The 25,023-nt window shown below is 54.2% G+C and overlaps 8 protein-coding genes across 8 annotated transcripts; 4 read left to right on the top strand and 4 right to left on the bottom strand.

The window, feature by feature from the left end:
• Positions 1–424: 424 nt before the first annotated feature.
• CKM354_001272800 (uncharacterized protein) lies at positions 425–916 on the top strand (the record flags this gene model as incomplete). The annotated part of the gene is made up of 1 exon (XM_044808253.1): positions 425–916. The coding sequence occupies one exon, from the start codon at positions 425–427 to the stop codon at positions 914–916; it is 492 nt and encodes a 163-aa protein (XP_044664188.1).
• An 836-nt stretch (positions 917–1,752) lies between these two features.
• On the top strand, positions 1,753–4,560 carry CKM354_001272700 (dolichol kinase; the record flags this gene model as incomplete). The annotated part of the gene is made up of 1 exon (XM_044808252.1): positions 1,753–4,560. The coding sequence occupies one exon, from the start codon at positions 1,753–1,755 to the stop codon at positions 4,558–4,560; it is 2,808 nt and encodes a 935-aa protein (XP_044664187.1).
• A 1,633-nt stretch (positions 4,561–6,193) lies between these two features.
• On the bottom strand, positions 6,194–10,779 carry CKM354_001272600 (uncharacterized protein; the record flags this gene model as incomplete). Its single annotated transcript, XM_044808251.1, has 2 exons — positions 6,194–8,396; positions 8,465–10,779. 2 exons carry the CDS (start codon positions 10,777–10,779, stop codon positions 6,194–6,196), a joined length of 4,518 nt encoding a protein of 1,505 aa, XP_044664186.1.
• Positions 10,780–11,061: 282 nt separating this feature from the next.
• On the top strand, positions 11,062–12,560 carry CKM354_001272500 (uncharacterized protein; the record flags this gene model as incomplete). Its single annotated transcript, XM_044808250.1, has 3 exons — positions 11,062–11,100; positions 11,167–11,739; positions 11,793–12,560. 3 exons carry the CDS (start codon positions 11,062–11,064, stop codon positions 12,558–12,560), a joined length of 1,380 nt encoding a protein of 459 aa, XP_044664185.1.
• A 211-nt stretch (positions 12,561–12,771) lies between these two features.
• Positions 12,772–14,478, bottom strand: CKM354_001272400 (uncharacterized protein; the record flags this gene model as incomplete). Its single annotated transcript, XM_044808249.1, has 1 exon — positions 12,772–14,478. One exon carries the CDS (start codon positions 14,476–14,478, stop codon positions 12,772–12,774), a length of 1,707 nt encoding a protein of 568 aa, XP_044664184.1.
• Positions 14,479–16,726: 2,248 nt separating this feature from the next.
• On the bottom strand, positions 16,727–20,074 carry CKM354_001272300 (uncharacterized protein; the record flags this gene model as incomplete). The annotated part of the gene is made up of 1 exon (XM_044808248.1): positions 16,727–20,074. One exon carries the CDS (start codon positions 20,072–20,074, stop codon positions 16,727–16,729), a length of 3,348 nt encoding a protein of 1,115 aa, XP_044664183.1.
• A 2,679-nt stretch (positions 20,075–22,753) lies between these two features.
• On the top strand, positions 22,754–23,661 carry CKM354_001272200 (uncharacterized protein; the record flags this gene model as incomplete). Its single annotated transcript, XM_044808247.1, has 2 exons — positions 22,754–23,005; positions 23,056–23,661. 2 exons carry the CDS (start codon positions 22,754–22,756, stop codon positions 23,659–23,661), a joined length of 858 nt encoding a protein of 285 aa, XP_044664182.1.
• A 141-nt stretch (positions 23,662–23,802) lies between these two features.
• Positions 23,803–24,738, bottom strand: CKM354_001272100 (uncharacterized protein; the record flags this gene model as incomplete). The annotated part of the gene is made up of 2 exons (XM_044808246.1): positions 23,803–24,610; positions 24,731–24,738. 2 exons carry the CDS (start codon positions 24,736–24,738, stop codon positions 23,803–23,805), a joined length of 816 nt encoding a protein of 271 aa, XP_044664181.1.
• Positions 24,739–25,023: the final 285 nt, after the last annotated feature.

Here is a 25,023-nt window from a genome sequence, read left to right as displayed (position 1 = left end):
CCGTTCCGTGAAACAAGCTCCAAGTGATAGCCACTGTCCTTTATACTCACTGCTGCTGCTCAGACTTCCAGGGCGACCAGATCCGATTAGGCAGATATTGGGATGCAGCTATTGCGGTTCTTGCATGTTCATAGCCTACCGACCACCATGTCTCTACTCTCACGGCGCTTGCGAAGTTGGTGGAGAGCTCGAACAATGTCGCCCTGGAACCGAACCCTGGAGCATCACAAGCGCCTAGTCAGCATGTGCCAACGCGACCCAGACGCAATTGGTGAATAGACCTATTCACCCAGAAGTGATATCGCCGGCGCACAAAACCGAAAAGTTCCGCATTGTTTGCTGCCACCTCTTCTCATCTCCCACCCATTCGCGAATTGCCCACACCAATCCCACCCCGAACATCATCAACAACAAGAATCCCAAAATGGCTTACCCAACCGCGCCTCCAGAAACTTTCAACATCACAATCAACATCCCACTCGACCGCCAGACCATCACGGCCATCAAATCCGGTTTCTTCAACCTCGACACCCCCTGGTCGCAATCCAAGACCAATTTGGCAACCACCGCTCTCCACCACACAATCGAAGCTGTCAAAGCGCTCCCAGATCTTCCACCTGAGGTCAACTCCAGCTTCAACGCTACCAGCGGCACGCCCACCGGCCCCTTTCAACTCATCGTCCAAGACGCCAACGGAAAGCGTTTATCCTTCGTTCTCACAGGCCAGGAAGCCGTGCAGGAAATTGCGTTGAGGATTTCGATGCAGACGCGGATTACGAAGAAGAGGATGCAGTTGTATTATAAGGGGAAGTTGGTCTATTGTGGGAGTTGGCAGGGGGAGCAGCAGAGTGGGTGGTTGAGGAGTTTGGGGTCGGTGAGTGGGACTTTGGCGGAACGTTTGGGAATGATTTGCTGACTTGTGTTTTTTTTTTTTGCAGCACGGAATTGATGGGTCTTCGGTTGTGGAGTTGTTGGTGAGGGCTTACTGAGGGAGTTCTGGTTGGGAGGTGAGGGCTTTGGAGGAGAGCGATGCTTCACTTGACATGAAATGAGCCTGTGTGCTTCTCATGCTTTCGCTCGGGCCTGGGATTGTCAGCAGCTAGGACTGGTCGTCAGCAAGACTAGTGGTGTTGTCTGACGAGGCCTTGCCATCGTGATACCATCGGACTCCGAAAGCTGGGAGAAAGTGCAATTTGCATAGAAGAGGTCCAAGAGCGCGCAGAATTGAGATGCCTAAATGGCGGATGACTTCTGTTTTCCCTAGGATTATGGCACTGGAGATATCTTCCAAGGCTACAGCCGCTCGTACCTCTGGAATACCATGCCGAATATCAAAGGTGCCCTACTGCTGTCGCGGCATTACCGCTTCGTAATGCCATTGGTTGTGACGCAAGCTTCCCGTTGTCTCATCGTGGAATGCGTGCGTATGTGTCCTCATGTCCTAGACGTGAGGTCGGCGCAGGACGAGAAGGTGACAGGGAAAAGCAGACCCATGCCTCCTTGCAGAGTCTGTTCCAGCATTGGCAGACGTCGGCGTGGCACGCGCGGGCGCTGGTGGTCGTGGCTCGTGGCTGAGACGAGCTGAACGAGATCCTCTTGCCTCCGCGGCGGCTGTTTCCCTGGGCTGACGTCTCCCAACTGCGTATTTCACATGCACCCGTGTCCCACCAGAAAACGGGCCACTATGGACACTTCGCTGCCCGCCACATGTCTCCCACCCGACTGTAACACGCGCTCCATGTGCGCTCCGACATGAACAGCGACAATGTCCGCAAGTCATCCGAGGCAGCCCTGGATGCACCCAATGCATGCGCCTTGACTGCAGACGAGGCTGAGGGCCTCAGGACTGGCACCCGCACGCCCAGGCCCTATCACCACGACCAGCTTGAGGAATGGCAAGGTCGCAAGTATGCGCGCTACCAATCAGCAGCCGGCGACGCGACTGAGCAGGACGAGGATCACAGCACAGAGAGCGCAGAATGGCAGCAACAGAGCGAACCAGCATCGATCATGAGCAGCGAGAGTGGCACAGAAGCAGACGATGAGCGGCCATCATTTGTTAGAGCATTACCACCGAGCACGTTACGACCCAGGAAAGGACTCAAGACCGGAGAGCAGGACGAAGATGCGCTTCTTACACCCAACCAGCTTGACGAGCGTGAACGGGAGCTCTCAGGCTATTTTCAGAAACAACAGCTTGAAGGAATCACGGCAGAAAAGGAACGGGAAGAGCACGAGAAGTTGCAAAAGAGAAGATACGCAGAATTTGCAAGACGCACTTCAGAGGTGGCACTCATGGCTGTCATCCTGGTGTGCGTGCTGTGTGGACAAGGCGTTGCGACAATTGCATGGAAATGGCGATATGAGCTGCTGAGCCAAGTGGTCACCATTATCGCTCTGATTCTGGTATATCCGGTCAAGTTGTCCATCATCGACACAGCAGCCGCCCCAACCAGTATCTGGCAACGATTTCGAGTTCCAGCTTCATTCGACCCAGCGACTGTACTCTATCCACCACTACTACCTATCATGGTCGCTCTATCTGTGGCACCGGCCAACCCAGCAGTTGTGCTGCCTAATATCATCCTCGGACTTGCTTCGTTACCACAGCGGCTGTTTCCACGATCCAGTCGACTAGGGCGTTTCAATTCCATGCACTGGCTCTTGGCTATCGTACCCTTGGTAGTATCAGAAAACACCACTTTGCTATCCAGAAAGAATCCGGCCTTGCCTTATGCGCTCAAGACACCTGGCGGTCTCTCTCGCGAAACCCTTGTCACCCTGTATCCGCTTCATCACGCGCTGCTGCAACCTCTACAATATCTGACGACGACAAGCCTGTTGGTCTCCGAGGTCCACCTGCTGTCTGCGGTTCTGATCAACCTGCTTCTACTGGCTTCGTCAGCACAGATCGTGATACTGAAAGCTTGCCTCTGGCTTGGAGGCGTCATGCTTTTTGTGTCGTGTGGAGGGGTGTTGCACTGGAATCTTACATTGGCACGAATTCCGCGCTGGAAACTGCGAAGAGATGGACACACAGCTCAGGAGCGCAAATCGCTTGTCGATGCTGTCACAGACCTCATCAATGTGCAGCGCGCTACGAATGCCTTCCATGGCCCAGGTACTGTAGAGAGCGACGCTGACGACGACGAGCCGACCAAGTCTATGAAGCGTAGGCTGTTGGATGTTAAGTCAAAGCTGAATGGCTCTCACTCAGTCTTGCACTCGTTCAGCGCAGGCATTCTTGGTTCAGACTCCGCAACAGAAGCTCATCAGCACAACTCTTTAATGAACAGCGACGCGGAATCCAGGCGCTATGCCAGGCGCAATACTCTTCCCCCACGCCAGCCACCCGAATCTATGTCGCGAACAGTCAGCACGAAGCGTAGCAAGAGCAGGGCGAGACACATTGCCTGGTACCTACAACTCACACCCGAGCAAGCAAATCGGCGGAAATGGCTTTATGCAGCGTTTGTCTATGTTACTATTCTGGCTATCGTGTTCATACCCGTCAGCTCGTACATTAGCGGAAAAGCCCTCCACAGAAACGAGCCCGTAGGCTGGGCGATCGGCTACCTCTTTGGGCAGATTCCTCTTATACAAAGCACGATCTTGGTCCTCAGATTAGACACCTGGTGGATTCCACTGCCTCCGACCAACAGCACCGACTGGTCTTCTATTCCCCTCAGCATCCCTCTCCATATCGACCTCATTCGACTGGATTTAGGCCAAGCCAATGTTCGCCTCCTTATTATTGTCTACTGGCTCGCAGTCCTTGCGGTTGGCCTGCTGACAGTATTCACCTTGACCGCGTTCGTCGAGGTCGATACACGTCGCAAGGTATTCCATGGAGTGATGGTGGCCATGCTAGTACCTGCCACATACGTGGACCCTTGCTTCTGCAGCCTCACGCTTGCACTGGTCCTGGCGGTCTTTCTGCTACTCGAAGTCATTCGCGCGGGTCAAGTGCCTCCTCTCGGCAATGCGATCTCCCGCTTTGTGGCTCCTTACGTCGATGGCAGAGATCTCCGAGGGCCTGTTGTTGTCTCGCATATCTTTCTGTTGATCGGCTGCGCTGTACCTTTGTGGTTCAGCCTTGCGAGTATTGCTCGCGATGGGCAACCGCCGTGGGAAGGTTGGGAGCTCAAAGACAACAGACGAGAGACTGCCATGATTGCAGGCGTGGTCTGTGTCGGCATGGGAGATGCTGCGGCATCCCTCATTGGTCGCAGGTATGGCCGACGAAAGTGGATATGGGTTGGTGGCAAGAGCTTGGAAGGCTCAGCCGCTATGGCATTTGCAGTCGCTGTTGGCCTCCTCATAGCCCGCGCATGGCAAGTATTTGGAGGCTGGAACGGTAATCCCTATCCCGACAGAGTGGCTCTCAGCTGGACATCTCCTTTCACCTGGGCTTGGTTCTGGGAGTGGACGTTTGCCATATTCAAAGCTGTCTTCTGCGGCTGTGCAGCGAGTTTCATGGAGGCTGTCTTGACTGGTGCCAACGACAATGTTGTCGTGCCTGTCGCACTGTGGCTATTGGTCAAAGGTGTTCGGCTTTAATACATCGTGGCACTTCGGGCTCGGAGAGATGGTCTCTGCGGTCGACGGTCCGAACGGGCTTTGGCGGCTTCGTTTAACATGAGCGTTCTTGCAATCGGTGATGAGGGCCTTTGACTGATTGTGGGGCTGTTGCTACCGCTTTCGAACACACACAGCTCGGGACTCGGTCTTGGTCGAAGACGTGGTGGTGGGACGGGATAGATAGCGAGGAGTCGGGAGTTTGCGAATGCCATGTTTGATCTGTGCTTTCTCGAAACCGAGAGTCTTTCGTGTATCACACTGTTGTTGTGTCAAGGCCCTGTGTTCTGGACTCTTCTTCTCTTGATTCCCGATTGTTGGATGTTGTCGAGTGCGAGGCCTAGACAGTCTGGACCAGAATATGTAACCGAATGTGTTTGTGATGTCGAAGCGGTGAGACAACATCGAAAAATTGCAGGAACCGGGCCTGGTATATATGAATTCACCAGAAAGGGGAAGAAAGTTGTGTGGTATGTCACTCGATGAACAAATAGGAGCAAAGACCGTTTCAACGTCCGAGTTAACGGGAAAGCGTTATCGGGATCTCGAAAGGGCGCAGCAGCGGCAGTCAATAGCGATCGCATTCTATTGATTCGAAATTCTGCTACGGAATAGCATTGGCAGTTTTCGATAAAGCTTTGACTTTATTGCTTTGCTGGGGAAAATGGAGATGGGGTGAGTAGTGATGTCAATCGAATCGAGAGATTCGCTATAGTCTTTCTCGTTATAATGTGGTTGCTGGTTGATGGTTGATGGTCTTGGCACGGCCGGGCGTTATTACTGTTTAGCAGAGTGGGCCCGTCGGCGGAACAACCTACCTTGCGTACGCGATCGAGATTCTTGGTTGTATGGGGGAGGCTTGTTTGAGACACGGGTTGAGTCTATTCTTGAGGAAGAGGAAGCGGGAGCAAGATTCGATCTTATTCTGCGAGGAGTATCTGTGCCGTTGGAGCAGCGATCCAAGATGGCGGAGTTCATAGGTTGAGGCGAAGGCAGGGAGAATTGATGAAGGGTTATAGTAGGTCCTCTTCTGAGTGGAAGAATTGCACGATGAGGAGGCATTCCTGATCGTCGCAGAAGAACCGAGACAGGAAGTCGCGGTTGAGTTTCCGGACGTTGCATGAGTCGTGGATGATCATCACCCGATCGCGTGGCCATCTCCAAGAACCAAATTTTGCGAACGTGTTTCGTGGTTGTCCGAAGCTTTAGGCTTGGGGATGGGGCGAAGACCGAGAGAGAGATGGCTGTCCTTCTTCCTGCCATCGATTTCGTGAAAATCGATGTGGGCAGCTTCTGTTGGCAGCGATGACGGAGATGATTTCAGAGCATGCACCGCTTGAATTAATGATCGTGCTGATCCCTTCTTGAACTCCAAGGGCTCCAAATAGACAGACTCTTGTTTGAACAGCTGTTTGCATCAAACCCAAATCCCGTCAGACAGGTTCTCGGAGCGAAAGTCTATCGAGACATCGAAAGGGGGCAGGTGTGGAAGGCTAAAAGAAGCAAGGTACTGTGGCAGGTTGAGACGACGATCGATCCACATTCAAGCGCGGCCAAGTCACTGGTTATCCTTTCAGCGAGTTCCTTGCTGCGAGATCTGAAATTCTGAATACTATCATCCACTTATTTCTGCCCTCTCCTCCGCCGCTGTTGCCCGAAGGTGCTTGTCGACAGTCTGGCCAGCAAGAGCGTTGCGCTGCGTGCTACTCGCCTTACCGAAGAGACACTGCCAAAGATCGTCGTTTTTGACTAGTTCTCCGCCACTCTTGCCGGCAACGAGAAGCTTTGAAAGAGGCGCAGACTGTAGTTCATCAGAGTTGGCAGCGTCAATGGCATGCTCTGCAAGCTGCGGACCGGGCGTCGTCGATCGGCTCTTCTCCTCACGTCGGCTTCGCTGCTGTCGAGACTGGACGTGAGCCAGGCGCCGAGCAACGGAAATCTCGTAGATGGCCTCCTCAACAGTGTCGTTGATCAAATACATCCAGACGGTGGTGGCACGAGTCTGGCCGATTCGATGAACTCGGGCAATAGCTTGCAGCTCCACTGCAGTCTGTATCAAAGGCTCGCAGATGAAGACATGTGTGGCGTTGACAAGCGTCAGACCTGATGAGTCCGTTTTCGCGTCCAGCAGCAGACAGTCCACGCTGGCGTCAGTGCGGAACTTCTCCACAGCTCCTTTTCTGCCTAGTCTTGCGCACCCGATCTTGAAGTCGTGCAGTGCCGTACCTAGCACGTCCAAGAAGTCCCGGTACTGTGAGAAGACGATGCTCTTCGCACCCGGATCGTGCTCGCGGATCCAGTGCAGATGTCGACCAAGTGTATCGATCTTGCTTCCGTAAGAGACCGGAAGGTCGATGCTCTTGACTTCCTCCAGCAAAGCCGAATCCACATCGCTGTATATGGAAGACGATACTGCACCTGTGTTGGTGCCTGGAGACTGCTGCATAGAATCACTCGCGTGCAGCTCCTCCTGTGCCCGGATCTCTCGCGGTTTGAAGGTGATATTGTGGATGTCATTGTTTGTCAGATTGCGCTTGCACATAGGGCAATTTCTCCGCTGGGCGAGCCAGTGTGACAGACATTCTTTGCAGAACTGATGCCCGCAGACTGTAAGCACGCCTTGCTCGAATGTCGATGTGCAAATGATGCAAGTTCGAGGACCACTTTGCCCGGCGTTGTCGTCTCTTAGGGTCAGCAGGAAGCGGGTCTTTGTTTTTAGCTGGGCCACTGTAGCTGATGCTTCGTCTTCGCGAAACATGGCAGCACCCAGAGCCTGCTGATCAAGTGCATCGTCCAGTTCATCCTTGTATGGAGAAACGTCATCAGAGAGTTCTTGGAGTTGACGATAGAACTCGAGCCGCTGGTTCTGAGTCATGCGGAACAACTCATTGTCCTTGTCAAGAGCCGCCAAAGCCTTGGTGTAGGCGCTGTGAACTGCCTGTAGATCTGCGATGTGCTGCTTGACGATCGAAAGCTCGGCCACGCTACGTCCGGTGTTGTTCCACTCAATTGATGACTCCAGCGCGCGAGCCTCCTGTATCAATGCCCGAACTGAGCTGACCTCTTTTTGACGTTCTCGAATCCGCTGCCGCCTCTCAAACAATTTGACCAGCAGCTCAGGTGCGTGAATGCCGCGATCATGTGTCTCGGGATCAGTTTCAGGGTTGAGAATCCATCGTGCCTTCTTGAGATTCGTCTTCACTTCGTAGTCGATTAATGGTGCGGTCTCGCCGGCGATGAATGTGTTAAGATCGGCATGAATGGCCTTGAATGCATCGATGTAGACGTAGAGCTCATCTTGCAATTTCGTGGAGTCTTCGTATTCGTCGCCAGTCGTCTCCAGTCCATCGTCCTCGTCCACCAGTGGCTTCAGCAGATACTCAGCAATCTTGGCACGCCATTCTTTAATGATGTCGACCGACTCGCGAATGACGTCGAACAGCTCATCACTTTTCTCCACAATACGCCTACTCTCGATGCCTCCGAAGCTCTTCAAGTCTCGGATCTTGGTGAGGGGAGAGGGCTTGGAGTCAAGCTCCTTGACTCGGCGCATGTGGTCTTCAGCCTTGTGATGGACGCCTTTAAGTATCTCTTTCCGGATCACCTTTGCAGATTCGTAAAAGCTGACTTCTTGCGCCTCGAGCTGCTTGAACGCTTCAGAGCCCTCTTCCGTTAGCGTCTCGTTTGTCTTGATCTGGTAGTAGGCTGTGGCCGCGAAGAACAAGCACTGATGCTGTAACTGCAGTGCGGTTCTGAGGCTGTTGCGCAGCCAGCCGAGCTGCGGCGTGGATTCAGACAAGGAGTCGTTATCGCTGTCACTAAATGGTTCCCGTCAGCAAAAGACCTCAAACTCACAACTCGTGCTTACGCAACGGGTCAGACTTACATGGCTGCAAGATCACCATCAGCGTCTTTGACATTTGCCAGTTTCTTGCGTGCATCAAACACCATCTGCTCGCTTGCCGTAGCTGCTGAACTGTAGATCTCGAGTGCCTTCTCGGCTCTGTGCTCATCCTCTCGATTGTTGCCGAGTATATGAGCTCGCAGCAAACGAGACGCTAGCAGACTTCGCTCCTCTGTTCTCAAACTCGTCTCGTTCTGCTCGATCATGACTTCGAGCACCTCAGCAACCGTTCGCAATGGGTTCTTGCCGCGGCCCAGCGCCTTTCTATTTTTTCCCCCGACCTGAGGATGGAGACAGGTCTGTCTCAATCGAAGCAACCATGAACGCATCGTCTCGATGGTGTTTTGGTCATTCGGGTCCCACTCTCCGGCAATTGGCGAGCCATCGTTGCTGAGGCCGGCTTCCTCGCACATTTGGTTGAAGAGCGTTGTGTAATTCTGCTGTTCGACCACTGAGAATGGAACTGTTACAACCACTCGCTTCTGAGGTGGCAGTCGCAGCTCATCGCGAATGTGAGCTTTGGTGTGCCTCAAGGCGATGCTGTTGAATATCCCTCGAAACAAATGTCGGTGGTTGGTGAGCAGATGAGACCACACTTTGCCATCGTCGCTGAAAGGCTTGTAGCGGAGGAAGATCAAGAGACCCAGAAGATCTTGCACATCCTTACGCAACGGGGTTCCGGAAATGGCCCAGCTGTGAAGTCTCGGAAGTCGACAAGCCACACGTGCAGCTGAGGTGACGCCGCTCTCCACCAACTGGGCCTCGTCAAGGCAAATTCGCCACCACTGGATCTGTACGAGTGGGCTGCGTTTTCGCTCATACCTCCTCGCTTTCCGCATATTGCGGTCTGGTGGATCTTCGGCGAAGTGCACCTCCTTGGATAGTACGTTATATGTGGTGATGACCACATCGTAGTCCTGGCAGAGCAAGCGAAGCGTCTCTTCTTCTGATGGTGCTTTCTTCGACTCTGTTGGGACGCCTTCATACTGAAATACGCTGAGGTTTGGAGAGTGTCGAGCAAGCTCAGCTTTCCATTGCGATGTTAGTGAGCCGGGTGTCACGACCAACGTCGATCGCGAGGGTAACACGTTCGTGCCCGATGGCGCATCGTAAACTTTGCTAGGCGGAATCCTCGGGCGCGGGTTGGCAGAGACCAGAGCTAGAAGCTCGACCGTCTTCCCAAGACCCATCTCCTCTGCCAAGATGCCTCCGGACAGAGTCGATTCATCGCGTGGAAGCTCGCGAGTCACGATGCCCTGCAGGTGATTGATCCAGCATCTAGTGCCACTCATGTCTACGACGGGCTTGTAAAAGCTAGCGTTGGCGGGCTGAGAGGCCGATGACTCACGCTGCAGCATCCATGAGACAGCGCGTTGCTGGAAGGGGTAGAGTTGGGTGTCCAACAAGCCATCGAATGTCTCATGATCTATCGATGTGTCCTTATCAGGGACATGTACGCTCTCGTAAAAGTCTTGAGGATCGAAAGGTCGTGAGTGGTCGAATGCTTCTCGTTCGTCGTCTGGGTACGCCTGAAGCAGGACGCTGTAGTCCGGGTCTACTCTAGCTGCGCCAACAGGAGCGCCAGAAGGAAAAGCAGAAACTGAAGAACGCCAGTTCAACGTCGCTCGAAGTCGCAGAACAGTGAAAAGCGGGCCCGTTGATCGAGTCAATGTGCAAGTGAGGACAGTCGCTGGACTGGTCTTCTGTCGTGTCTTTGCCGCACTGGAGCGGAGCTGGCCTGGTAGAGCGATGTTGCGAAGGAGTTGGAGGACGTCATCACTTATCTCCTCGCATTCGACGAGGAGCACAGAATCGCCTGCTTTCGAAGAAGCAAGTCGGATCTTGGTGCCATCGTAGCCTGTCGTTATGCCATAGGGTACGACAGACGCGCTTGAGTCGTTGGCGAAGTCCACGTCTTCCTCGATGGCGGCCAGTGAGGGCGATTTCGTATTGATCGATTCTGCAAAGTGCAAGTCGATCGCCACTTCGTACAGCGGCACCAAGTCGGCGTTGGTTTCGTCTTCATCGTCGACATTATGTTCGGTTTTCAGTCGCTTTGTCGGGCGTTCGTCTCCAACGTCAGGTTTACGATTGTGGTCCAGGAACCATCTTGCTGGTGTGAAGCCGCCTGCTTCGACGACGATGGTCGCCTCATCTGCCGACTTGACCTGGGTTGACTGAACTGTCGCCAAGGCATATCTCCGGCCAGGGGGCAAAACCAATGGTGGCGACTGTTCCTCGACTTGACACAGATGATCCTTCGATGAGCGGCCAAAGCAGCTTTTGCAGCGGCCCATAATGGTGCACGTCGAGACGATGGCTTGTGTGATGTCGAGTTCAAGGGTACAGGTCGTTTGGCTCGTGTGGTGGGTCGTGGTTGCCTTCGGTCGGGGATACAGTAATTCCGGGCCGTGGAGAAAGTCTTGGCGTTTACCAATCTGCTGGTACTTTGTACTCCGTCCAGAGACATTCCTCTCGACTCAGAACGACGTGGAGCAGGTTCATATTGTTCTCACCACGAGCATATTTCCGTCGCTCATGGATCCGAGATCCGGCATCATCTTCCACGTCTGTCCATCATGAGCATCGACCTCACCAAGCCGGTGTCTCTGGATAAGGTGAGTTTCACGAGAGGCGAATCCCGCCACGAGTGGCGGCAAACCAAAACTCAACGTCCCCTCTAGGCCAGACAAGTCAAGTTTTGGAAGAGATGTATCAAGACATTACTCCCCCACCACTATACCGGCAATGAGAGCAATCGCATGTACCTGGGCTTTTTCATGCTCTCTGCTCTGGATCTGCTCGATTCTTTACACGATGTGACGACGGAAAGCGAACGAGATGACTACATCAACTGGATCTACCGATGCCAGCATCCCGAAGGTGGCTTCCGTATGTGGCCTGGGACAGATTTTGGAGAACTACGGAACGAAACCAACGCCAAGTGGGATCCTGCAAACTTGCCAGCAACGTACTTTGCGCTTTCGGCTTTGCTCTGTGCAGGCGATGATTTGGAACGAGTACGACGGATAGAGACATTACAATGGATTCGCCGCATTCAACGGCCTGGTGGCTCTTTCGGCGAGACGATTATCGATGGGCAAATCAATGGCGGTCTGGATCCCAGATTCGGATACTGTGCAGCTGGCATTCGATATATCCTGCGTGGCGAACACGTTGGTCCTTTGGAGGTGGACGGCGTCACTATCGATGATATTGATATCGATGCGTTCGTGAAGTGCGTCCGACTCGCAGAGGTACGTGTGATCAGGAAACAATGCGCTGTGACAACAGACTGATTTCATAGCAGTCCTACGATGGCGGCATCGCCGACTACCCATACCACGAACCTCACGCCGGCTACGAGTTCTGCTCTCTGGGCGCATTGAAATTCATTGGGCGCCTCGCCACTTCGAAAGAACCACCAAACACCAACGCCGCCCTTACAGCTCCTTCAGATCCCGATGCCACAATACGTTGGCTGATCGAACGCCAAACCGACCTCGAAGAGCTCGAAGAGGAGGAAGAAATAGAAGAAGACTCCGAACGCGAACAAGAACAACAATTTGATCAACCTGCCGAACCCTCACCTGAAAAACCCAAAACAGAACTCGCCACAGACTCTCCCATGTCCAACCTCAAAACCGAACTCCCCACAACAGCCTCCTTCCCAGTCTCCGATCCAGTCCACCAAAGCCCCGACAAATCCACTCTCAACACCACCACCGGCTTCCCCTTCGGACCAACCGACGCCGGCATGAACGGCCGCACAAACAAAGTCGCCGATACCTGCTACGCCTTCTGGGCAGGCGCCTCATTCCACCTCATGTCTGCCCCTCAACTCTACTGCAAAAGCCGGCTCCAACGCTACCTTCTCGAAAAGACGCAAAACCCCATCTTAGGAGGTTTCGGGAAATTTCCAGGAGATTTACCAGATTTGTATCATAGCTATTTGGCTCTGGCAGCTCTTGCGCTCGATGGGTGTGAAGGGTTACTGGATATAGATCCAGCGATGTGTATTAGTAAGAGGGCTAGTGGGAGGTTGAAGGGGATTTGGGAGAGATGGGGGTTGAGATGAAACGATGCCAAATGGAAGTTTCCGCATTCGATCAGACTTCGTGCATTTCATTCGAGAAATTGAACTATCAAAAAACGAAGGGTATCTTGGTTTTGTCTCACTCCCACCCGCTATGCAGAATGCAAAATGCCAATGCTGTCAATGCCAGAGTTATGCACACACGAGCCCAATGCTGAACACACAGAAATACTTATACACAAGATGCGTTTGATCATCGTCTTCCATTCCAGCTCCACGACCTCCCGTCGTCGACATTAAGCCATCGGCGTTCCCTCACCGCATGCCATCCCATCATGACCGCAGCCGCACGGCAGGTGGCGCTGCTGATGGCACATACCACACCATCGCTCGCGCCAAGGATCGCGAGATCGAGCACATAAGCTCGTCCGACGAACTGTCGCATTTGGATCGCTTGATCTCGCGAGCCGTCCTTCCCGCCACCGAGGGAGAAGAAAAGACCGCTGAAGAAGCCGCCTTCCCAGCCGGTGTTTTCGTCTACGTGTTTAATGTATGCTGAGCCTGGAGCTCGTTGGGACTTTCGAGGAGATGTGTGGTCCAGAGTATCCTTGGTGGCAAGCTGGATCCGCTGTTGGGCTCGCTGGACATTGAGTGGTGCTATGGCTTGTTCGAGCTCCGTGGAGCTAATGATTCCTGGGTCATCCGAGGCGAGGACGAGAGAGGTCCCCGCGGAGTCGAGTTCAGGCGCGTTGCTATCTTTGTCATGTATCGATTGTAGCAGTGACCGCGCACCATCTGCATACCTCTCCAGCGGCAGGTAGTCTCGGCTGTACTCGTATTCGAAAGGATGAAGGTCACCTCGTCGGATCTGCACGCTGACAATGGAGCTGTGATGCTTGGCAGCATCGTCTTGTAATTGAGCCATTCGCGATGAGAAGTATAGAGCATCCTCGCCGGTGAGCTCAAAGAGTGCCTCGTAGCCGGTGCGAGCAAGCTGGAAGATGCGATGTTGAGCAGCTACGCCGTGTCGATGCATGCTGCGGAACTCCTTTTCGAATGCAGAGCCGAAACTCCAAGTTGCAGTGGCCGACGACACGACGACGTGCTTTGCGCTTTGCGGACAAGGCACCATCTGATGGGGCGGCGGACGGGCACAGTTCGGCATGGGCGGTGGTCGAAAGTACGACGAGTATTTGCCCCAAGCCCACGTCGAGTCGTCAATGAAGAATGCTCGTCCTTCCTGCTTGGCGAGGCCATAGCTCATCCATAGCAGTAGGAGAGATTTGCCAAAACTTGCTTCTTCGTCATCCAGAACGAAGGTCATGCTAGTCTCACACACATTCGAGACATCAGCTTTAGTTTTCGGCAATGCTCCCAGATTCTCGGCTTCCTCAATGTCGAGATACGTCGAGTCCTTGGCGAAGTATCCATTGCGGTGCCACCAGTGCTGCCCGCCGGCGAATCCCGCGTCGTTGGTCAATCCTGTACGCATAGTGTCGCCTTGCGAGCATATGTCCTTGTAATAGTGGTTCGATAGAGGGAAGCTGTAGCTGTGAGGGATCGATATCGTCCATTTGGAAGTTCCCACTGGGTCGGCAACTACCAGCGCAGTCGGTTCCTCGGGCAGTGCATTCGCAGCAATCCATTCCATATCGGCCTGGGACTGTCTCTGAGCCTCCGTTGGTTGAGGAATGGCGACCGTATACATCCATGACCCGCATAGATACCGCCACAACATCAATAAGCCGCAGACCACCAACACCAATTTCGCCGCCATTGCCTTCCCAGTCCTCGGCCGGGAGGAGTTCTCCTTCGTCGTTGCGGGCGCCGGTAAGATGGGTGAGTCTGGGAAGTCATCGAACTTCTTCTCATCGTACACGTCATTCGAAGTTCTCGTCGGAGTAGAGTGGGTCGAGTCATTCGATGACATCGAGAGGGTTGTGTTCCGGCGGTCGCGCATGTTGATTGAAATTTGCTCGACTCAGCAGTCACGGGCAGAGAAGTGTATTCGGTGGGGGGAAGCAAAGGTTCGTAACTGCAGAGTCGAAAGCATGCTCGAGCACACCTCAAGCTGCTGCGTCAAGATCCAGGACCAGTAGAGAAAAGTATGCGAAGCCAGAGAGAGACCGTGGGTCCGGGAAGCAGCACGACAGGAATAGAAAAGCGAATGTGCAGCTCTCAGAGCAAGCTGAGCTGTGAGGTGTACGCGACCTGCGAGTCTGACGAACGGCGAGCTACCAAGGAAAGGAAGGTGGCGGTCAAGGTGGGTGACGAGAAGAGACCAGCTCTGTGTGTCGATTAGTAGCAGAGCAAAGCAGAGCAGGCAGGTCCAAGAAGAAGGTCGCACCCTGGGCGACCGCGCAGATAGAGTTCTGAAGAAAATATGATGCTGAAGGGATTGTGCGCACGATAGAGAGAGATCAAGAGATTGAGAAACGCTGTACAACGCGAACCAACCTGAAATCGGAGCGATGTTTCGATCCTTTTACTCGGGACCGTTTTCCCTGCTGCTTCTCCGTGTCTTCGTTTCTGCACCGTCTCCGTGGACTGCAGATCAGACGTAATGGGGAGTTTCGGGTGGTTTGATGCGGATGATGGTTCGCCCAGTCAGCGGCCGCGGTGGCCGGCGCAGGAGTGGAGGGTTTGGGGGAAGAGAGGTGCGCTCTGCTCTGCCCAAACGCAGGGTTCACGCCGGAGTGCGCCAGTGCGTCAAGCTGAAACGAGCCGGTGCGTGAGGGTGGAATGCACGTGAGGTGTGCTGGTGTGTCGTGCTATATCGTGCCGCGGCGCGAGAGGTGCGTGTTCCTCCTCCCCACGGCGGCTTGGAGGCGACTGCGACCGATCTTGTTCCACCTCTGCCACAGGAACCCACTCCTCTTTCTCCCCAGTCCAGCGATGTACTGTTGATCAGCAACTCTCTCCTCCATTGCGAAAGCTGATCCTGTTTCAGGCCCATCCCTTACCCGATCTCGGCCCGCAGAGATGATCCGTCCTCTAAACACGAGTCTCCGTCGTGCTACGTCATCAAACAAGGACATGCTGTCGACTAAGATGAGGCTAACAGCACCACAGTAATACGAATGAGGCAATCCTGCTATAGGTGATCACTACTACTGTATCTCCCAGTGTAGCGAGAGCAACGCAGCACACGCGTCTTCCGATCTTCTCGCTCATTCCACATGTCACACATCTGAAGCATCGCTTAAGAGAACTTGACACAACACCACTGCAAAACATCAAAACATGCTCGACACGTTTGGGGGTCTGGCATAAACGGCACCATGCGCCTCCAAACCATTCGAGGGAACGTGCGTCTCAGGATAAACAGGGTACGTTTGAACAAATTGAAATTGATCTCCCGACGCGCTGGCCAGTAGCATCGAGTAGATCAATACGCCATAAGATATATTATTCCCGTTTCGGATTGAGAATTGCGCCTGGTCAAAGCATCACCTCCTACATCGAGCAACTGTCACAGACTGTTGCGGCAAAAGACTTCTCAAACGGCGCCGCCACAACAACCACGTGCCAATGACAAACCCCATCCGAAGCGCCTGAACAGCCAAGAGAAAAGTGATATGGCATTTTTGCCGCCATCACAACCGCCAGGGCTTGCTCTAGCACGTGGACATGATATGCTTCAGCGTATCGCTATGAATGCACTCGAGGAAACATAAGATAAGTATATGAAGCGATTCCCAACCAGCCGTACTGTCGCCAGTGTCGTCGTCGTGTTGTCTTTCGTTTCTGTCTACCGATCTGTATCCCGAAGAAGCTCATAATATTGGCAACATGTCATCCAAAAGGAAGCAAAAAAAGCTTGCGGTCCAACAACGCAGCACCACCCACAACAACCTCCCAACCAACTGAATATTTACACACATAGTACAAGAAGAGAAAATAGGAGAAACCCGAAAGGATAGGATTATACTCTTTCGCGGGAAGGGGTATCGCTCGCTGGCTGCGTCCAAAATCAAAAAATGTCCAAGCATCAGGGAAGGATGAAAGTAATACATATGGAAGGACCCCTGCGCGCTCCATCGCGATGTCAACAGCGCCGGCTGCCCACAACGATCGATCGCAAAGGTGGTCCAAGCCATGCTTTATGGCGTGTGCGTGCCATACGACTGTCCATGGTTGGAAGCAGCCCAAGGCGGAAATGGCCGTATACGTCCAGGTCGTCAGGCGTCATCATCACGGAAGGATAGTCATTTCAAATCGTCCTCAATCGCAGTTGCATGGTTGCCGCTTCCCAGCACCGTGTCATGTCGAATTCTGATCGAGTCGCGCTCTCCGCCTCGGACAAGATGTCCGCTCTCAACCTTGTCTTGGATCATCTGGTCGAGGAGTTGCGTCATTTCGTCCACGCTCTTGCGACGACTCGCAGTATGCTCCCGCTGAGCAAAGGCCTGCAGGGTATTGCTTTCGCGCGAGTTGCTGAAGGAATGGGACGGGCTGAGAATGGACACGGGAGAGAGAGGTGTCTTGGAAAAGTTCACGGCACTGGCGCTGGACCGACTGGCGTTGGATGAGGTGCTGCGATGGCCGTTCGACTGCACACGAGATCTGATCGAGGAGTGAGAACTGTTCCTGTTGAATGGCAAGGTGGACAAATCCGCCACTCTATCGGTGGCAGAAGCTGACGTTGGAGGCCTGGCTGTATCGTCACTGGTGGCGGTTTGGTGGCTCTTTCTGCGATCGATCATCTCGCGCTTACGCGCAGCGCTCCGAAGTGCCGTCACCATCGCCGTCTGATCATCCAATTTCGCGCGCAAGTCTTCGAGTTCACGATCCTTGTCTCGCAACAGCGCTTCAAGGGAACCTTCTTCGGGTACACCGACACGAGCGGCGAAGGCCATGCTAACGCGGCTATGGCTCGTCCGTCGTGCCTGCAACAAGCGCTTCTCTAACGTGGCGATGTATCGGTTTTTGTCGGCAAGATCAGCCTGCAACATTCGGTTCTGCTGCAACAGGCTGGCATTATCCGTTCCGTCCTCTTCGTGTGCGCCGGAATAGTCGCCCTCATCCTCAGTGAGGCCGGGTGTGTCCTCCTCGATCATCTGACCGATTTGAGCCCCTGGAATGGTTCCCACTGTGACGCATCCGCTCGACAAGGCCGTGCCGATCGAGTCCGCAGATACTGGAGCCTCAATAGTTGGACTAGCGTCGAGTGTGGCGGTGCTGTCGCGATAGTGGCTCTCTCGGCTTCGCACGCTCACTGGCCTGCCAAATTCCGACTGTGTGGCGCTGATGGCACTGATTCGGGGATTGAAAGGAAGACTGGCGCTGGAGAAACGCCCAGAGTTGACACCAATGGACCTTGAAGACAGGATAAGACGATTCAGGTGGCTGATCCGCTCCTTCAAAGCTGTACGCGCCAGCTGCATTTCGAGCATTTGCTCTTCATGCCTGTGTTTCTCTTCCCGCTCCAGCTGCTCCTCGAGCTCACGATCTTCCTCAATCTGCTCCTTTTCTTCCGCCTGGTCTTTGACCTGGTTTTGCTGGGCCAGCTGTTTTCGCAGGTCCTGGATTTCCATTCGGTACCGGTCGAGTAGTGCTCTGCTGTTGGGATCTCCCGGGTTGGCGAGCGACTCGTTCTTCTTCGCATGACTGATAATGTTGTTCTTGGCTCTACTCGCAAACTTGAGCGTGTTCAGCGTCTCGCCTGTGTGCGAGCTGGACTGCGCCGCAGATGTGTTGGCTGATAACAACTGTATCGTACATAGGATAGACACTAGCGAGTTTCCAGACAGAGCACCTTGCAGAAGTCTGGTGAGCTTGCTGTCGCGATACGGTAGGTGCTTCGTGGCCTTCTCCTTGTCCGCAGGCTTCGCTCCGTCCTTCTCATCCTCGGTCGACAGACGCGCAATAACTGTGCCTAGAGTGAGCAAAGACTTGTTGATGTGAGCACCCTCAGTCCGGCGCTCCTTATCTTCTGCGGCCTTCTCGGAGCCAGCAAGATCGATCAAGGACAGGGTGGACACGAGAACGCCGCCAGGCATGATCTTGTCGCCCCTGCGAACTTCCTTCTCAAAGTGAGGGCCATGATTCGTCGTCCGTTCTCGAGACTCTACCACGATTTGCACGACGGCGTGCGATCGTGAGGATCTCGCGTTGAATTGAGTGCTGCCAGTCCTTCGTGCCTGATCACCTCGTGCGATGACACGTAACAACTGATTGGGAGACTGCACGATTTCTTCTTTCAACGGAGTCGCATAGACTCCACGTCTGCTGTCCTCCCGCAGCTTGATCTCTTCTTGTGTCTGACCAGCAGTGGTCTGACTGAGAAGATCGTAAATTTTCTCGTTGTAAATTTCCAGATAGCTGACTCGTAAGAGAAATTCCCTGCTTGGGTTTTCGCGAATATATGAAAAGATGTCAGTGATAGCAAGTGGAATGACACCAGGCTGAGTAGCTGTCCCTTGCATCGAAAATGTCTTTCCCGTTCCGGTCATTCCATAGGCAAATACTGTCCCGTGGTAACCCTCCATCACGCGCCTCACGAGACGTTTCGCCGCGTTGTCGTACACCTTGGAGTTTCCATCATTGGGCGAAAAGACATTGTCGTAGCGGTAATCGCCTCCCTCTTTTCCTCGGTAGGAGATGAGTGACCTTCTGCCGTCTACCATCCATTCGCCTTCAGGCTTATCTTCGCTGCCGGCATCCGGTCTTACTCGAACGCTAACGAGCACGTTGCCTTTGGCATCTTTCCCTACTTCAGAATCTCTTTTCGCTTTTGTTGAAGCACTGGACCGTCGGCCCCGACCTCGATCTCCGGTCTCATCGCCAGCATCTTCAACAATCGTTGCATCAGTCTGATAAGAGCCGGCTGCGGACGACGGTCGACTCACGGGCGGCGATGGAACACTCAGCAGGCTATCATGGTGCCGCGAGCCCCCATTGTTACCATTGAGCAAGCTCGGGGCAGCAGCCGAAGCGAGTGATGCATTCGAGGGTTTCGTTCGCAGACCGTATCCTGAACTGCGAGCTTTGGGCTTCCTAAGGCCATTTTCCGAATTGCTATGCTTCACGCCTCCATCACGCTGCTTGCTCTTCGGCGGAACGGCAGGTACTGGCAGATTTTCGGTGGATGAGGTGGATTGAGCGGTAGACAAGGGACTCGGCGGCAAACTCGATACTCGTGGGGTACCTTTCGGTGGCATCGGAAACTGCCCAATGCTCGTAGTTTTGCGCACCGTCTTAGGGATCGCAATTCCCGAGGGAGCGGGCGAGGGTGGAGGGATCGGTGAGTCTGTTGAGGTCGTCCTCAATGTGGGAACGGAAGGAGTGGAATGGGCTTTGGAGGTCTTGCCCGGCGTGGGCAGTCCTGAAGTGGTGACTGATCGTGAAGGAATGGCTGTCCGCTTAGGGGTCGTGGCGGTACTGGTGGAGGTGGTGCGGGGTTGAGAAGCAATGGACGTCGGCCTGGACTCGGAGGAGGTGGTGTCGGGCGACTTGTTTCGTGTCTTGTACACAGGTAAGGCGGGGAGGGGCCCCGAGGGCGGTGGTCGCGGCGTTCGCGGAAGTGTCGATGTCATGGTGGTGGTCGAGCTCATCGCATGCTCATGTCGGGGCGGGTGAGGTGGTCCTGTGGTCCTGTGGTGGTCTGGCTGGTCATCGCCTCGCCGAAGGGCAGTACTGGGATCGGTCGCGAGACGTGGTCATTGATTGAGCGTGGGAAGAGGGCAGCGCAGCGGTGGTGGTGGCAGCAGGCCGGCGGGCTCTCTGGCGTGCGCGCGCGCTCTCTCTCTCGCGCCGTCCGTCAGTGTCGTCCGCGCCGTCTGGCCGACTGGGTGGAAGAAGGGCGCAGGCGATGGTTCGGGGCACTGCTTTTAGTTCCGTGCCTCCAAGTCCAGACGGCAGGGATGTAGACGCGGGCGATGATGAAGCGAGACAAGCTCGGCCGGGATGCCTGTCGGCGCTGATTGAGTGCCGGGCTGCTGGAGAGGGCGGCGGCGTGGGTATCGTGGTCCAGTTGGTCGCGTATGCTGAAACGCGACCACGGCGTCGCGGCGGGCGCAGAGGCAGACGTGCGGTGCGATATGATGAGAGATATCAGACCCCAGGCCGAGGAGGGGAGTCCAGTACCCGCGGCGCTGGCTAGCTCGTGCGTGTCCGGCCGTCTGTGCAACGCTCGGGTCGCAGCTGGCACAGCAATTATAAAAATGTCGCCGCTCGTGGTTCAGCGCGCAGCACAGCGCATCCGTGCCGTGACGAGCGCTCCAATGTGGTGACTGTCGGTCCCTAGCGCACGTCGCCCCTGGAGATGCTTTGACGCGCCGGCAACGGCTTTTTAGCCACGGAGCCACGCAAAGCTTCATCAGATGTGAAATTTTGCCCTCACATGCGAGACCGCGAAGGGGCGCTGCCTTCCTTCCGCCCCCAGCTCCTCTCATCACCAGCGGCGGGCCAGGCGTCGCGTCTGCCCGCGCCCCTCATGTCAGATCCACGGCGGCGAGGGACTGCCAGCGGGTTCACAAACAACCTGCGACTCGGCACGCGCCTCACGACGATCTCCACCCTGCCTCTGCCTCCCTTTCCACTAGCGCGTCGGTATGCATGCCGGGCGCCATCCGCTGCAGCTTTTTCGGGCTTAAGTCCTTGGGGTCATGCTCGAGCAGCTGTCCTCGCACCAGGGTTCGACGAATTATACCAGCGTATTCGCAGCGACCTGTCCATCTAGGACAGCTTCCCCGATGCTCCACACTCTTCAATGATCGGGCACCGTTGCACAGGTTGGGAGGTTCGCCTTCGCCGCAAGGTGTTGGCCGAAAGAGAGGCTCCGCTCTGCTATTGGATAATGCTACTTACAGCCATGATCGCCATGGGAACGTCGTAGCCAATACCTTCTCCCCACCATCTAGACCAACATGTCCTATGATAAAGGAGTCGGAAGCATCAGCACACCACAATTCTGCACTACTGTCAGATGGACGTTTGCTGCCAGCGAGTCAGTCAACCGAGGGGAGAAGATGAAGACTGACGCCAAACGCCCTCTCCTGCAGCAGCTCCCGGAGCGATGACAACAGCGGCGACGTTCTACTTCTATTCTCGAACTGCTCATCACGGTAGGCAGATTTGATGGAACTACAGTGCATACAGAAACCACGACGACGCAGCCTACACATGCACGACATCGAAAAGCTCGGGGTCGAAGTTCAGTAACTACAGTGTTCCCCTGCCAGATGCATGCTGGAGGCGCTTTTGTTCGATATATCAGCCATCCTGTAAAACCTCAGTCCTCGGATGTAGCCTCTGTGCTCATCTCAATCTCATTGGGGTGATCGCACGCTCCAGACAACTGCGTAAAGCCACAGTTTGCGATCTTCTGTCGCGTGGCCACATACGACACGCGAGGAGCAGCGTAACTTCCCGTGCCATCAACTCCCGTAGCCCTGAGGATTGCGAATGCGCACCAACAGACTCGTCTACAGTGTTTCAGCAGCCGGGTTGAGGATTTTCGCTGCCCGCCTCATCAATCATCGAAGCGGCAGTGGTCGCGAGACTCAAGCTAGAAGTGACATGTGGGGACGAGATGGAGTTCGTTCATCGTCACTTGCATTAGAGCCAGATGTGATTGCCAAGCAGGGGATGCGAAGCCGCGAGGTGTGGTTGAATTACATCTCGCTTAAGTTAGCAGCTCCCTGTGGACGGCGACGACCTTTTTGAGCTTGGCGCTCCGTGAAAAGCAGTATTGTCGCCTCCGATAATGTGGCCTGATCAAGCGTGCTCTGCGATTCTCACTGCACCTGTGAGAAGAATATACTGGCACCAGCACTGGTGGAGACTCCGGCGCAGTCGTTGAAAGTGCAATCCACCCAAACGTTCTCGGCTCCACACCACAGGCGGGCTGGAAGGTAACAGCGTTCAATCAACATCAACATCGATGTCCATTGAGATAATCCCTCGTGCAAAGACCGTCTGGCGTAAAGTACTCATATACCAGGCGTATGCTAATACATTCTCACGAGCTGCTGAATACTCCATCATGACGCTTCGATTCCCAATGGCGCCCACTTTGAGAGCTCCAAAGTGGAGCACAGCTGATCACCGACCTCGCCCACTGCAGTCCGACTGCACGCCATCGGACATCATGAAAGCTGCACTGTAGATGTCAACCATTCTCACAACGTCACACAAAATTCATGTGACTCAAAACTCTGTCTTGCATAACAATTTTACCACTCCAAATCCTTCAACAAAACTCCAACATTTTCGAGTGAATCGCCGCCAAGATGCCTGACTTTGACCAGAAGAAAGCCTACGCGGAGCAAGAAGAAGTCTTCTTCGACGATGGAAGAGAAATTGAGCTTCTGCATTATGTGTTTGGACTGCCAGATCTGGAGGAGTCAATACGCGGCAATCCTGCCAAAGTCCTAGAAGCCATTGACAAATTTGGACGAGAGAAGAAGTACCTCATGAATGTTGGCGAGGACAAGGGCAAGATTGTAACAGATCTCATTGCTGAGGTCAAGCCGAAGACAATGGTAGACAATATCATCACACGCTCACTTGTGCCCTACTAAGAACATTTCAGGTCGAACTAGGCGGCTACATAGGCTACAGCTGCATCCTCTTCGGCGCAGCCGTCAAAGCCGCCGGAGGCACAAGATACTACTCTCTCGAACGCTCTCCAGAGTTCGCCGCAGTAATCATGGCCCTCGTAAACCTCGCCGGCCTCTCCGATGTCGTCAAGGTCGAAATCGGAAGCAGCGATACCTCCATCAAACGCCTCCACGCCACAAATCAACTCCAACACATCGATCTCATGTTCTTGGATCACTACAAGCCCGCTTACACGACCGATCTGAAACTTTGCGAAGAATTGAACCTCGTCACTCCGGGCTCTGTTCTCGCGGCGGATAATGTTATTAAGCCTGGTAATCCGCCTTATTTGGAGTATGTGAGGAGTAGTGTGAAGGAGAAGAGGGAGAAGGCCAAGGAGGTGAACGGGGGGAATGATATTGCGGCTTTTGGGGATCGGCATGCGCAGCAGTATAAGAAGAGGATTGATCAGGAGAGTTTGGGGCAGGCGGTTGGGAATCCGAATTTGGTTTATGAGAGCCAATTGGTGAATTCTTTCGAGCCGACTGGTGTGCCGGATGGGGTGGAAATTTCGAGATGTGTTGGGGAGGAGGAGTAGATGTCGCCTTCAAAAACACTGCAGTATCTAGACGTGCTTTGCGCGATTTTCTGTAGGCGGTGAGCTACCGTCGACTACTGGCGGCAGGAAATTTGCCTCGAACATGAAGGAGCACGAATTGGAGGCTATGACTGTGTCCGCTCAACGACGCTTTGCCGGCAGGACCTGGCCTTCCACAGCCTTACGTTTGAGCTTGTTCTGGCGCGCAGCCTTCTTTTGAACTTGCTTCAGCCTGCTCTCGGCGTCTTTGACCCTCTTCAACGCCAACGCAGTCTGGAAAGCCAGCTCTTGGTGATCTACGTTATCATGGTGCTTGGTCTGCTCGAGTTCAGAGAGGCGAGATCTCAAGGCATTGAGCTCGTTCTCACACCGCTGCACTTGATCTGTTTGAATCTCCAGCTTTCCCTGTCGCTCTTCATTCCGGACCTCAAGTTGCGAGGTTTTATTCGGCTGCCCGCCGGCCTGTTCACACGCAACGCCAAATGTGCGGTCCTCCTCATTTGCCCATTCCTGCGATTGCTGATCTGTCTCCGGCTCATGACGCTCCTTCTCTTCGGCAAATGGCGCCTGGGCAGCCCTGACTGAAGCCTTGCTCTGTCCGCTGTCCTTCAACATGCAGAGCCGTGATTCGACTTGGCTCAGTCGGTCCGTAAGCTCATCTGCACTGGTCTCTTGCTCCGCTGTAAGAAGCAAACGCTTCAGCTCATGGGTTGTCTGCACAGTCTTCAACGCCCTGGCGTAATTCTTTCGAGCGATTCCAAGCTTATGCTCGGATGCCGCCAACTGGGCATCGACCTGGCCGTTCAATTCTTGCATCTTCTTGACTTGGCCATCCTTGATGGCAGCATCGATGCCGTCTTCTTCGCCGCTGAAAATTGCCAGGTATTGCTGTTGGAATGCATCTCTTATTATGCTCAATTTCTCAAGATCTCCACTCCGTCGGAGGACACTGATAGCTTCTTTCAGCTTGATTGTTGAATTTGCGCCACGAGAGGTCAAGTCAATCTCCATCTTCACCGCTTCTTCCTTCTGTGTGTTGCTGGACCGACAGGTCGTTCCGTGGTTCTACTCTGACATGGATAGCATGCTGAACGGTGCGCCGAATGGTGCCGACTTCTGGAGATCTCTGGTAACAACGAATGTGTCGTGAATTGGTAGTGGTGCGTCCCCACGGGCGCAGTTCTAACGTCGCCTGGCGTTGACGTACACGGCCTCGAAGACGGAAAGGCACGCACAATGGGTAAGTAGAATTGACAACTTTGGTGCCGACTTCCAGAGTACTCCGGTCCTGATTCAACCCGAGTGTATTGTAATGTTGTGCGTCAACTTGCAACAACGGCAAGCATAAAACCGCCCAACATT

The sequence above is a fragment of the Cercospora kikuchii genome (genome assembly GCF_019650295.1).
Source record: "Cercospora kikuchii DNA, contig_00009, whole genome shotgun sequence".
NCBI classification, from domain to species: domain Eukaryota; kingdom Fungi; phylum Ascomycota; class Dothideomycetes; order Mycosphaerellales; family Mycosphaerellaceae; genus Cercospora; species Cercospora kikuchii.
Note: the sequence above shows the minus strand (reverse complement) of the source record. Positions and strands in the feature narration are given on the sequence as shown.